Consider the following 13,480-nt stretch of genomic DNA (forward strand, 5'->3'; position numbering starts at 1 on the left):
GAAGATCCCTTATGCTGCAAAGCAGCTTGGCGCATGAGCCATGGACGCTGAGCCTGCGCGTCCGGAGCCTGTGCTCCGCAACGGGAGAGACCATAACAGTGAGAGGCCCGCGTACCGAAAAAAAAAAAAAAAAAAAAAAAAAAAGAGTAGTGGTGTTCATATATTAAAAAAAAAAATTCCATCTGGTACCATTATCCTTCTGAATGAAGGACATTCTTTAACATTTCTTTTTTTTAATGTATTTATTTTATTTGTTTATTTTTGGCTGCTTTGGGTCTTCATTGCTGCACACGGGCTTTCTGTAGTTGCAGCGCGCATGCTTCTCATTGTGGTGGCTTCTCTTGTTGTGGAGCATGGGCTCTAGGCACGTGGGCTTCAGTAGTTGTGGCACAAGGGCTCAGTAGTTGTGGCTCGTGGGCTCTAGAGTGCAGGCTCAGTAGTTGTGGCGCACAGGCTTAGTTGCTCCACGGCATGTGGGATCTTCCCAGACGAGGGATCAAACCCATGTCCCCTGCATTGGCAGATGGACTCTTAACCACTGCGCCACCAGGGAAGTCCTCTTTTTTTAAATTAATTTTTATTGAAGTATAGTTGATTTACAATGTTGTGTTCGTTTCTGCTGTACAGCAAAGTGAATCAGTTATACATATACATATATCCACTCTTTTTTAGCTATTTTTTCCCATATAGGTCATTACAGAGTATTGAGTAGGGTTCCCTGTGCTATACAGTAGGTTCTTATAGTTATCTATTAACATTTCTTATAATATGAATCTTCTGGCAATGAATTCATTCAGCTTTTGTATGTCTGACAAAGTCTGTATCACCTGGCTTTGGAAAAATGTTTTTGCTGGGTGTAGAATTCTCGGTTAATGGTTTTGTTTTGTTTGTCCTTTCAGTTCTTTAAAGAGATCATTTCTCTCTCTTCTGGATTGCATTGCCTTTGATGAGAAGTCTGCTGTCATTCTTATCTTTATTCCTCTGTGTTTAATATCTTCCACCCCTCACTGGTTTTATGATTTTCTCTTCATCACTGGTTTTTAGCAATTTTTAATGGTGTGTCTTGGTGAGATTTTCCTGTTTTCTTGTGCTTGGGATTCACTGAGCATCTTGAATCTTTTAAGTTTATAGTTTCTATGAAGTTTGGGAATTTCTCAGCCATTGTGCTTTTAAATGTTTTTTTTTTTCCATATCTGCATCTCTTTCCTATCCTTCTGTGATTCCAGTAACACATATTTTAGGTTGCTTTATGATATCTCATAATTCACTGATACTCTGTTCTTTTTTTTTCTTCAGGTTTTTTCCTCTCTGTGTTTCCTTTTGACTATATTCTGCTATGCTGTCTTCAGGCTCACTCTTCTTTTCTCTTTTTTTTCAGCTTTATTGAGGTAAAATTGACAAATAAAATTGTGAGATATTTAAAGAGTACAGCATGATGATTTGGTATGATTTGATATACATATACATTGTAAAAGGATTTCCCCCATCAAGTTAATTAACTAGCACATCTGTCACCTCACATATTTACCTTTTTTAAAAAGTAATCTTTTTTTTTAAACAGCATCTATTCTGCTGTTAATTCCGGCTGAACATTGAATTTTTTTATCTCGAGAAGTTCAATTTGGGTATTTTTCATTTCTTTCATTTCTCTCCTCATTGTGTTTATCTTTTATCCTATCTTCTTGAGCATTTGGAGTAAATTTATAATAGCCATTTTAATATCCGTGTCTACTAATTCTGTCACCTGTGTCATTTCTGGGTCTGCTTCTACTGATTTTTCTCTTCACTGTGGGTCATATTTCCCTGCTTCCTTGCGTACCTGGTAATTTTTGTTTTGATGTCATACCTGTGAAATTTCCATTGTTGGGTGCTGGAATTTTTTATTCCTTTAAATGCTTTCATGTTTTGTTTTGGAATGCAGTTATTTGAAAACAGTTTGATCCTTCTGAAGCTTGTTTTTAACCTTTGTTAGGTGGGTGCACAACAACCTTTAATCTGGGACTATTTTGGCCCCAATATTAAGGCAATATTCTTCTGAGAACACGACTTGACACCGCATGTGTATGAAGGTCTTTCCACCAAGGCTGCCCCTAGCTTGATGTGATATTTAGGTATTTTTCTGCCTGCTCCTTTCCAGTGGTTCTTTCTTGGCAGTTGCATGTGCTAGTCAGTACTCAGTTAAGATGCAAGGGAAACCTGCCTCATACCTCTGGAGCTTTCTCTCTGTACATCTCTTTTCTTCATGGTACTCACCCTGTGAATTCTAACCACCTTGGACTCGCCAAACTCTGAACTCTGTCTCAACTCAGGGAGACCTGAGGCTCTGTTTGGGTTCTGCCTTCCTGTATTGTGGCCTGGAAACTCTATTCAGGCAGAAGAATGGGCAATTGTAGGGCTCACCTTTTTTGTCTCCCTTCTGTCAGGGATCCTTGTCCTGCACTATTATTTTCTCCTACCTGAAAACCGTTGTTTCATAAATCTTGCTTGGTTTTTTTTTTTTTTAGTGGCTTAAGGCCAGAGGATAGATCTGGTCCCTGTTACTCAAGCATGGCTGGAAGTAGAAGTCATCCACATTCCTCACTTGAAATATAAAAAGTGAAACTATGCAAACTGCAATGGAACTGTATGTGTTTAGAATTTTAAAATGAGAAGGAAGCACTGAGACCCACCGACATGGATGAATCATTTTCTATCTTTCTCAGGGAAAAAAACCCCACCAAAATAAGAAGGGAAGAATTTAAAAATCCTAGAATTTTAAAGACACAAAAGACTTAAAAACAATCCAGTTCATCTCCCTCATTTGGTATATGAGAAAATGAAATCTGAGTGATGTTAAGGAATTGTCAAAAGTCATATTAGTAGTGGGAAGAGCTGGAATTAGCCAAAATAAGAAGGGAAGAATTTAAAAATCCTAGAATTTTAAAGACACAAAAGACTTAAAAACAATCCAGTTCATCTCCCTCATTTGGTATATGAGAAAATGAAATCTGAGTGATGTTAAGGAATTGTCAAAAGTCATATTAGTAGTGGGAAGAGCTGGAATTAGCCAAGTATCCCAATAAACAAGCCATTAAACCATGCTACTTCTGTTCTGCCCCCAAATAATAACCATTTATCAAGTACTCTTGAGTACAGTGTGTCAAAAGCATTCTTGAAAGCATTATTTTAACTTCCTGACACCCCTAGTAGTTTCAAGGTAGGTATTACTGTTATCATATTTTACAGATAAATAACCTGAAGCTGAGGGAGTTTAAATGATTTGTCTAAAACAGTGGTTCTCAGAGGTTCTTGAAATACTTCTGGGGTCTGGTAGGTCAAATTATTTTTATAATAGAATTAGGACTTTTTGTCTTTTTCTTTTTACCATGTTGACCCTTACATGGAAGGTTTAAAAACAAAGGTAGTAAAACCACTTGCACCTTAGCATGAACCAAGGCAATGCCACCAAACTCTTCTAGTAACTATTGTATTTCTCACTATTCTGCACTTGCAGTTAAAAAAAAAAAAGGCCAGTTTCACTTTAAAATGTTCTTAGTGAAGTATTATGTTATTAATTCTATTCATTATTGACCTTTAAGTAGATGCCAATTTATGTGACCGAATGGGGAGTACACTTAAAGCCTTTCTACTGCCTCAAAGAAAAGCACTTTTATGGTTCAGTTGTGAGTTGAACTTGACAGTATTTTCATGGAACATCATTTATTTTTTTCATATTCATTGTCCAAAAAGATTGCAACAGATTGAATGCAGAGACAGATAAGGGAATCCAGCTGTCTTCTATTAAGCCAGAGAATAAAGAGATTTGCAAAAGTGTAAAATAATGTCACTCTTCTTCACTAAATTTTTTTGAAAAGTTTTTTTTCATAAAAATATGTTATTTATGAAAGCATGTAGTGGGTTTATTATTGTCATTTTAAAATGAATTAGTAAATAATTATTTACAATTGTTCTTGGTTTTAATTTTGAGTACAGTATATATCAACCGATATAACCCACATCAAAAAAGCTCTTTAAGGTTCTCAATAATTTTTAAGAGTGGGGTCCTGAGATCAAAATGTTTGAGAAGTGCTCATTTCAGATAACAATCCTGAGAAGTGGTAAAGCCAGGTGTCTTATCTGTCTGGCTCTCAACCCACAGAACAACCCATGTTGTTTCCATGGCACAATGTTACCTCCTTAACCAAAAGTCTCATCAGTATTAAAATGGCAAATAGAATTGGGTCCCTAAAGCTTTATTTTGCAATTTTTTCCCACAATATTTAAGTTTTTCAATGTTTATTTTTGGTGTTTGCTTTTTATTAAACTATAGTTGATACACCAAGTTTTGTTAGTTTCTGGTATACAGTAAAGCAATTCAGTTATATATATATATATTCTTTTTCATATTCTTTCCATTATAGTTTATTACAAGATATTGAACATAGCTCCCTGTACTATACAGTAGGACCTTGCTGTTTATCCTTTTTATATGTAGTACTTTGTACCTGCTAATCTCAAACTCCTAATGTATCCCTCCCCACCCCACTTCCCCTTTGGTAACCATAAGTTTGTTTTCTATGTCTGTGAGTCTGTTTCTGTTTCATAAATAAGTTCATTTGTGTCATATTTTAGATTCCACATATAAGTTTTTCACTGTTTAGATATTTTTCTCCAGTAAAGCACAAGTTTCTTGTCCCTAAAGCTTTAGACCTTTGTGAGGGTTTCAAGATGACTCTTTCTGGCAATAGTAGAAAAATGAAATGATGTTGCTCCGTACTCAGCTTATGCCAGAAGTAACAATATACTGAGTTATCTATAAAGGCCCCAAAGTTGGGAGGTGTTCTTTATTAGGTTTTAACAAACAGTAGTAAATCTGATTCTTTGCCTCCAGGTTTGTATTCCATGGTGCTAAGCCCCAAGAATTAAATCTATGTTTTGGGGGGGCCAGATTTGCTGGGGGACATTCTCAGAAGGAAATCTTGCATGGCTCTACGCAGCAGTGCATTCTCAGCAGCCTCCCTCAGGCTCCTGTGCAGCTTCTCCATCTCTTTGTATTCACTTTTGACATCTACAGAAGAGCAGAAAGTAAGCATTAGGAGTTAGTCCTTTTCAGAAACGTCCCCAGAAAACAAATGCCCCAAGAATCCTGTTCTGACCTCGGTCACCTGTCCCAGAATGTGAGCTTGAGAATGGAGCTTAGAGATCGGGCAGTCCAGTCAATATGTTTTATAAATAGCTCGATCAAACCAGGCATTCTTGCTCTTACCTTAAGGCTTATCTCAGCATAGGGGGCACCTTGAAAATAAACACAAACCTACCCATAAAAAAGGTCGGGGAAATCACTGAGTCTTTACAAAGGCCTCGTAAGTGCTCAGTGGAAGGAGATACAAAGCACACCCCCCACGAAACCTCCCCCAGGTCTTTTCCAGGCATCTCTCTCCTTCTCTGATCTCTGTCCCCACAGCCGTGCCTGTTCTAAGTGAATCTGCTCTTATTTTTGGCATCTCAGGTTTTTAGCCCATGATCTGCAATCCAACGGTATCCTTTTGATGGTTAATTTTATGTGTCCACTTGTCTGAGCTGTGGTGCCCAGATATTTGGTCAAACATTATTCTGGATGTTTCTGTCAGTATATTTTTGGATGAGCTTTACATTTAAATCAGTGGACTCTTGAGTAAAGCAGACTGCCCTCCACAAGGTGGGTGGGCCTCATCTAATCAGATGAAGATCTGACCAAAACAAAAGGCTGGTCTCCCCTGAGCAAGAGGGAATTCTCCAGCAGACTGCTTTCAGACTTCATCTGCAATGTCAGCTCTTCCTGGTTCTCCAGCAGACTGCTTTTGGACTTGAACTGCAAGTCTTTCTTGTATCTCCAGCCTGCTGGCCTCTCTTATCAGATTCTGGATGCACAAAACTGCCACAGTTGCATGAGCCAATCCCTTAAAAGGATCTCTTTCTCTCTCTATATATATGGACATACGTATACATTCTATTGGTTCTGTTTCTCTGGAGAACCCTGACAAACACAGTCCTCTTTGAAGGGACACTTCAGACTGACCTTGGGGTTGGCTCTGGCATTGCTCCTGAAAGCCTCTCCAATCGCCCTTGGCTCTGTCTGCCCCACATCATGACTCAGACTCACCCACCCTGAGCTGGCCAGTGATGGGAGCCGAGACTTTGACCAAGAAGGGAGCCAGAACCCTGAGTCTATTTGTCTTTCTCCTGAGTCTAGAAGGTCTCCCATTTCCTCACTGCCTCTTAAATCGTATTTATCCTTCCAGGCTCCATTCTAGGGCCCAGCTTACTTGAAGCTACCCCAGTGTCCCAACCCTGAATAACCACTGTCTTCTGCACTGTGGGAATAACAGTCTGGTGCCCAAGTGCATCCCCTCTCTCAGGTTTTTGTTTAAATGTCACATTTCCAGTGAGACCTTCCCTGGCCACCCTGTCCCCTCCTCCGGGACCTCTCTCTCTCCTTCCCTGCTTTATTTTTCTCCATAGCATGTATCGCTCTTTGGTTTGCCACACACTTTATTTATTCTGCTTCCTGCCTACCTTCTGCCCTCTGGGCTGTAAGCTCCATGAAGGTGGAGATTTTTGTCTGTATTGGTCACTGCTGTATCCTCAGTACCTAGAACACTGCCCAGTGCCTAGGAGGGGGCTGTGGTTTCTTGTGGAGTGAATGCATATGATCTGCTATTGTGATTTACAGTTTGCACATCTTGTCTTAACAACCAGCTAAGACGCAGAGCAGGCACTGTTTCAGACCTCTTTGGTACCTGGCACAGTACTCCCTACATAGTGTATATTTACTGGTGATGGGAAGAAAAGGAGACGGTCTTAAATTATGGCAAGAGTAATTTACATCAAACTCAGGAGAACATTTTCTGTCTGTGAGACCTGGAGAGTCAGAAGACCTTTGACCACTTCGAGGGGCGGGGTTCTTAAAAGAAGACACGATTGGGTGACTCTAATCTTAAAACAGGTTCAAGACAGATGGTCATGGGAAAGACCAATAAATTGCAGTGCAAGGGTGTCGCATCTCCTTCCCGGAGACCATTAGGAATAGGTTAGACGGCCGTCTCACCAGCCAGAATTGGGAGAGAACGATGATTTCCAAGGAAATACGTAAGTGCAGGACAGATCTTTAGAAGCGGAAATTGTGGCTTTTTCTTTGGAAATAGCCCTGACCACTTTCACCCTGATGGACTCACCAAAGGCAGCAGCTCTTTTTTTTTTCCAAGCAGGCAACTGTGCACATAGTTTAAAACCTAAAAGACCCAGTGCAAAGCGAGTCTCCGCCCTCCCCATTCTCCAGCCTCCAGTTCCCCTCCTTAGAGGCAACCAGTGTGACCAGTTCCTGTGTATCCCATGGAGATTTTTCTGCATATACAGACACGTACATATGCTTTTCCTTTTTTTTCTCTCACAAATGGCAACACATTACATGCTTTTTTTTTTTTTTTTTTTTTTTTACTTTACAGTATATCTTGGAGCTTGTTTCTTACAGCTACATATAAAGCTGCTTTTTTTTTTAACCACTTGCGAGGTCCTCTACTAGTGGTGTAGCTAAGTGAGCTTAACTGTCACGACCCCTAAGTCTATGGATGGATCTTTGAGGTCTTGACACCATGAACAATGCTGCCCTGAATAACCTTGTGCACATGCCACTCTGCCATGTATGAGGATATCAGAGGATAAATGCCTAGAAGAAGGATTGCTGGGCCAAAGGATGTGCACATTTTAAATTTTGCTAGAAATTGCCCAGGTGCTGTTCGCACCAGTTTACACTTTCCAGTTTACACCAGGGGACCTGGTGGAGCCCATGGTGTGAAGGGGAGATGGTTGCCTGTACCACACGCCCCTGGTGCTGCATCCCCAGCATCCTGGTGGATGAAAACAACCCTTCTCCACCACAAACATAAAATGAGGCTTCTCATGGGAAGATATCAATCGAAAAGAATGGGTTTATGGAGACACCAGGACAGAGGTATGGATTTGAATTTGCCGCTTTCCAGCTATGGATCCTCGGCACATTATCTAAGTTTCTGTTTCTGCATCTGCAAAATGGAGCAGGAATGCGTGCCCCTGAGGGTGAATGTAAGAATGTGGTGAGACATTGTACACAAAACCCGAATATCATGCTTGGTCTCAGCTGGGTGCTCAGCAAAGGAGGGGGCAGTCATGATTCTCCTCATCATCTCCATCCCTTGCCCTAGAAATTCTTCCTAACTTAATTTCTTTAAATGCAGCAAAGAGCAACCACAGTTTGGGGGGTAGGGGTATCGGTATCATCACCCTTTATGCAAAGGTGGTATGTATTTACCTGCAAGCTCCTTGTGGAGCCCATCCCCCTGGGACGAAGCAAGGGTCAGCATGGCGGTGACGCTGCCTTTCACCTTCTCCGTGATTCCATTCTACACGACAAAGGACGGTCATTCTGTTAGGAGGGCACAGCCTAAGGGAAAGGAATCTCATGAAAGGGACCCCACCCAATCCCCCAGCCAGAGAGTGTTCGCCACTCGGGTTGCCTTTTGGCAACTTTTTCAAAGTCAGGTCCAAGGGCGGGGACCACTTGAGAATAGCCTGGGTGACCAGAGTCATCAGGACAGCATTTCGGAGGGGTCCCACCTGCCTTTGCATCTCCTTTCCTAGACTCACGGAAATCGTAGCTCTGATGCTGAATGACCAAATCAGGAGTAATGAGGATGACAGAGGCACGGTGGGGGGGGAGAACAGCCCCCGCAGAGACAGAAAAAGAGGCAAAGCAAGGGTCACCGTCCCTTTGTCCTCTCATGCATTTAGTCACTGCGTAAATGTTTGTCGACCTCCTGCTTTTCATAATACGCCATTAATATACAACTTTCCAACTACCTGAGAAATGTCTTCTTGCTACTCTCAGTCGTCCTATCACCTAAAACCAGTTTTCCTCTTCTAAGCATCTCTTGCCTTCCTTTGAAAAACACCGGACTCTCCACTAGCCTGACAGAGCCTAGTTTTGAACCTGCATCTCCTGACTCCAAGTCTTATGGTCTTTTCTTCAATGCACCAGGCTGGGAACCCAAAGCTCTAATCTCGGCTGCATCTGTGAACCCTGTTCTAGTACCTCAGGCCCTTGGCCTCAGCTTGCCTGTTTGTGAGATCAGAGAACGGGAACCCTCTGTGGTCTGGCCCAGTTTCACCTTCCTGCACTGCTGTCATTTAAGATACATTTGTACATGCTCAACGTGCTAATCATTTTTCAGTGGAATTGTTTTCTTGGGCACCTTAAGGGCCGGTTTTTATACATTCAGTGGGGATTGGCAGCTGTGGAGTTTGGCAAATTTTCTGCAAGTATTTGTAGTCGGTGGTAATATGTTAAATGATGGAAACTAAACCACGCCTGGTAAATGAGATACCTCTTAGCCTGGTCCGAGAGATATTACATGCCTTGTATTGTGGAGAAAGGTATTTTCCAAAACTGTGGTGATGCGGGGAGAGGAGATTGTGCAGAAGCAGGTTTCAGGAAGCAGGCTGGTTCAGAGGTGGTTGGAAATAGCAAGGAGCCGGGGTCCTCTGGAGGTTGGGAGAGAGTCAGCTAAACCTGGACTGAGGCTGATGAATTTGGAAACCCTATTGCCTTGGGGCCTGGGCTGGGGGGCAGCCAGCAGTACCTTGGACTAAAACAAAGAATTTATATTACTTGGGGAGGGGTTGGCAAGCTAAGAGACCCAGGGCTGGGATAAGATCGTCCAAGCGTACTTGACAGAAGCACTTAGGTTTGAGGAAACTGTTAGGAACTGTCTTCTGAGATAGACAGCGTCACACCTAAATCTATGCCAGGGACTGTAACGGACTGACCTATAATAGTTGACTGGCATTTATCTATTGGTATTTTATGTAGACAAGTCATTTTCCCTCATTAAGAAAAAAAATCTGTCTTAAAATTATGCTATTGCCGGAGCCAGGTTACCTGGTCCCAAATCCCTGCTCTGTAACTTACTAGCTGTGTGACATCTTGATATACCTCTCTCTGCCTCAGTTTTCTCATCTGTAAAATGGGAGCAATAATAGTATACTTCACAGAGTTGCTGGGGATTCAATGAACTCATGCTTGTGAAGAGCTCAGGATCCCCTCTAGATATTACAGTTGTCCTAGCGATGACTCAGTAAAGAGGAAAGAGGCAGGAGAGAGCTGGAGGGGCTGCATTTCTGAAGCCACGGCCCCAGAGAGAAGCCCGAGCCAGCATGTGGTGGCAGTGGAGGCTGGCCTCCTCCCCAGCATCATGGGCATCGGTTGGGCCCTCTCTGGAGAAGGCATCCGACTCTATTTGGGCCCAAACAACTACTACTTCTTCTGTCTTCTGTACCTTCTTCCTGTGCTCCCCCAGGAGCCTCTTTGGGACTGGAATTCAAACCATGGATGTCAAATACCTTCAGCTGGTGAAATTGGTGCTGCATCCTTTCTTGAGCCCGTTCGAACATGCCCTCGGCCACCTGCTGGTCCAGCCCTCTTCTAAGGACATCTTTCATTCTTTCACATGCTTTTTTGCCGGTGATCTGAGCTGCCTCTGGCAAAAATGATAGTCACAGTCACAGCACAGCAAGGACTTGCTTAGAGACCTTTAGCATCAGAAAGACGGACAAGCAAACAGGGACCTCCCTGGTGGCGCAGTGGTTAAGAATCTGCCTGCCAATGCAGGGGACACGGGTTCAAACCCTGGTCCAGGAAGATCCCACATGATGCAGAGCAACTAAGCCAGTGTACCACAACTACTGAGCCTGTTCTCTGCAGCCCGCAAGCCACAACTACTGAAGCCCACGTGCCACAACTACTGAAGCCCGTACGCCTAGAGCCCGTGCTCTGCAACAAGAGAAGCCACTGCCATGAGAAGCCCGTACACCACAATGAAGAGTGGCCCCCGCTCACCGCAACTAGAGAAAGCCTGAGCGCAGCAACGAAGACCCAACGCAGCCAAAAATAAATAAATAAATAAATTTATTTTTAAAATAAAAAATAAATTAAAACATTTAAGAGGCACATTTTTTTAAAAAAGAAAGACGAGCAAACAAACTATACACACACACATACACATATATATTATACATACCTACATACATACACTTATATATATTCATACATGTAGCACCATTTTCTACACCGTGGAAATAGAATAACATGATACAAAACACTAACTCAATATTTAGATCATTTTCATGTTGAAAATCTAATGAGTGAATTAAGCAGAAGCTTCCAAAATTCCAAACCCACCCGCCCACCCCAGAAAAAAAAACAGTGGGACCACCAAACCAAGAAAAAGCTGGAAAGTGAGTTTACAAATACTTAAAGAAAATAAAAATGAGAATTGGATAATGGATTTTTTAGTTTAATTAGCCGAGATGCAGCACGGAGAGGAGAAGCAAGGTGTCTAGATAAAGGGTGGACAGAAAGAACTAGAAACACACAGATAGAAATGGTTCATGACTGACCTCTCCCCACACCCTTGCAATTGTTTGGTTTTAATTTGTAGACCAAGAGGGTTATGGGGACTTAGGACACAGGAGGACAAATACTTTGAAGGGGGAGCTGCAGACAAGGATGCTAGAGGAGCCGACAGACCCCGGAGGAGGTGGAAGAGTTACTCTTGGGGGCCCACCTTCGTAACAGGGCTTCAGGTCGTTCTGAACAGAGGTGCTGAGAGACTCATAAATCCTCCTCTTCTTTCTGAGGATGTGTCCCTCCAGGCCTCCCAGGATGGCGCTTATCTGAGAATCCACGTTAACAAAAAGCCACTTGTGACAACCCCTTAATAGAAGCAGGGCAGGTGTTCCCATGTACGGCCACCGCCTCCCCTGCCCTGTGTTATCATTGGCTGGTCTCCGCCACTGTGAACTCCTCACAAGCAGGAACTTTATCTGAAGCACTTTTATATCCCCAAGTGCTTCACACAGTGCCGGGCACCTCAGAAAACTCGATAACTATTTGCAGAGTTGAACTCGGGTGCATGCAGGCTGCTGGGATGGGGCATTTGGGGGAGGGCGGGGGAGGCACAGGCGATTTCTCCAGCGTTACCCTGTACTTTGGGCTGGGCCCGTGCTGTGGACTGAACAGTCACGTTCCCCCAGATTCTTATGTTGAAATCTTAAACCCCAATGTGATGGCATTTGGAGGTGATTAGGTCTTAAGGAGGGAGCCCTCCCAATTGGGATGATTCCCCCTTATAGACAAGACCCCAGAGAGCTCCTCTGCCCCGTCTGCCGTGTAAGCACACAGCAAAAAGACGGCCACCCGTGAACCAGGAAGCAGGCCCAACTGGACACCAAATCCGCCTGCGCCTTGATCTTATACTTCCAGTTCCAGAACTGTGAGAAATAAATTTCTGCTGTTTATAAGCTGCCTGGTCTATGGGATTTGTTACAGCGGCCCAAACAGACTAAGACAGCCTGGACTAAGAAAAGGAGTCACAGCCAAGAGTCTTGAGGACTCGAAACTAAAAAATGATCTGCAAAAAAAGACACTTCTTTAAACTTCACCGCGGTGGATAATACTTCATGATATTGGCAAAAATGATAAAGAAGCCAGTGAGAATGTTACAAGTGGATTCAAATGTTTATACTTCTAAGGATTCGTTGAAGATGCTTCTTGGGAACTGGGGCTACTTGACAATCTCAGCATTTACTCTTGCTTGCTTCTCAGTGAGACAAAGCTTGCTACGTCTGTAGCAGACTCAGGACCGCTTCTCTTTGCCCCATCCCACTATGTTCTGTATCCCACAGTGCCTGCTATAAGGTCCACCCAGACCCTGGACACTGCAGGGAAACAAGTGGGAAAAGACAGGCAACCTCCAAAATCCTGCTGGGAAGAAAACCACTACCCAACCTCGCTGCCCTCTTCACTTTATAAGGATCTTACCTCCTGGATCAGGAAACTCTTTTTATAGCCATCATATTTCCAGCCATTTCTTATCCCAATTTCCATCATCTTCTCCTGCAGAGAGTGCTTAAAAGCATCTATGTGGGGCATCAGAGCTGAACCATCAGTGGGCTTCCCAGACCTACAGGGGAAAGCACCATAAAATGTTAAGAGACAACGGTGGCTATTGTGGGGTTAAAACAAAGAGGAAACTGGCTGGTATTCTTTTACTCATTTTTAAGAGAAGGAGGACGAGATCTAACAGTTATAAAATTCCTATAATGAAGTCCGTGCAATGATGTCCATTTTACAGATGAGAAAACTGAGGTTCAGAGACGGTAGCTAATGTGTTCAACGTCACACAGCTAGTAAGTAGCAGGGCCAGACCTTGGGCACTGATCTGTTTAACCTCAAAGCTCACAGTCTTTCTGCTGCCCAGGTGTTCCCACTTGAAAGGGTGGGACGAACTACACCTTAAAAGATGGGTAAGATTTAGGGACGTGAAAAGAAGGAGGAGGCATTCTCCACAGGGACGACATAGTGAACTAGGTTTCAGGACATCCCAGGAATAAGAAGCATCAGGTGAGTAGAGAAGAGGGCAGAGGCTTG

The 13,480-nt window shown here is 42.9% G+C and overlaps 1 protein-coding gene across 6 annotated transcripts in view; it reads right to left on the reverse strand.

Annotated features, from left to right (window-relative positions):
- Positions 1-4,795: 4,795 nt before the first annotated feature.
- NUGGC (nuclear GTPase, germinal center associated) overlaps positions 4,796-13,480 on the reverse strand; it is a 35,072-nt gene continuing 26,387 nt past the window's right edge. For 4 of the 6 annotated variants that reach the window (XM_028494215.2, XM_028494219.1, XM_028494214.1 and 1 more), the window contains 6 exons: positions 12,872-13,013; positions 11,616-11,724; positions 11,070-11,114; positions 10,393-10,529; positions 8,306-8,396; positions 4,796-5,047 (listed from right to left, as the gene is read on the reverse strand). In XM_028494215.2, coding sequence (XP_028350016.1) covers positions 4,908-5,047; positions 8,306-8,396; positions 10,393-10,529; positions 11,070-11,114; positions 11,616-11,724; positions 12,872-13,013 — 664 coding nt within the window. In that variant the 3' untranslated portion in view covers positions 4,796-4,907. Of the gene's footprint in view, positions 5,048-8,305; positions 8,397-9,156; positions 9,639-10,392; positions 10,530-11,069; positions 11,115-11,615; positions 11,725-12,871; positions 13,014-13,480 lie in introns of those variants that run through there. The other 2 variants (XM_028494216.1, XM_028494217.2) reach the window with 2 other exon arrangements.

Source organism: Physeter macrocephalus, chromosome 9 (assembly GCF_002837175.3).
Source record: "Physeter macrocephalus isolate SW-GA chromosome 9, ASM283717v5, whole genome shotgun sequence".
In the NCBI taxonomy this organism is placed as follows: domain Eukaryota; kingdom Metazoa; phylum Chordata; class Mammalia; order Artiodactyla; family Physeteridae; genus Physeter; species Physeter macrocephalus.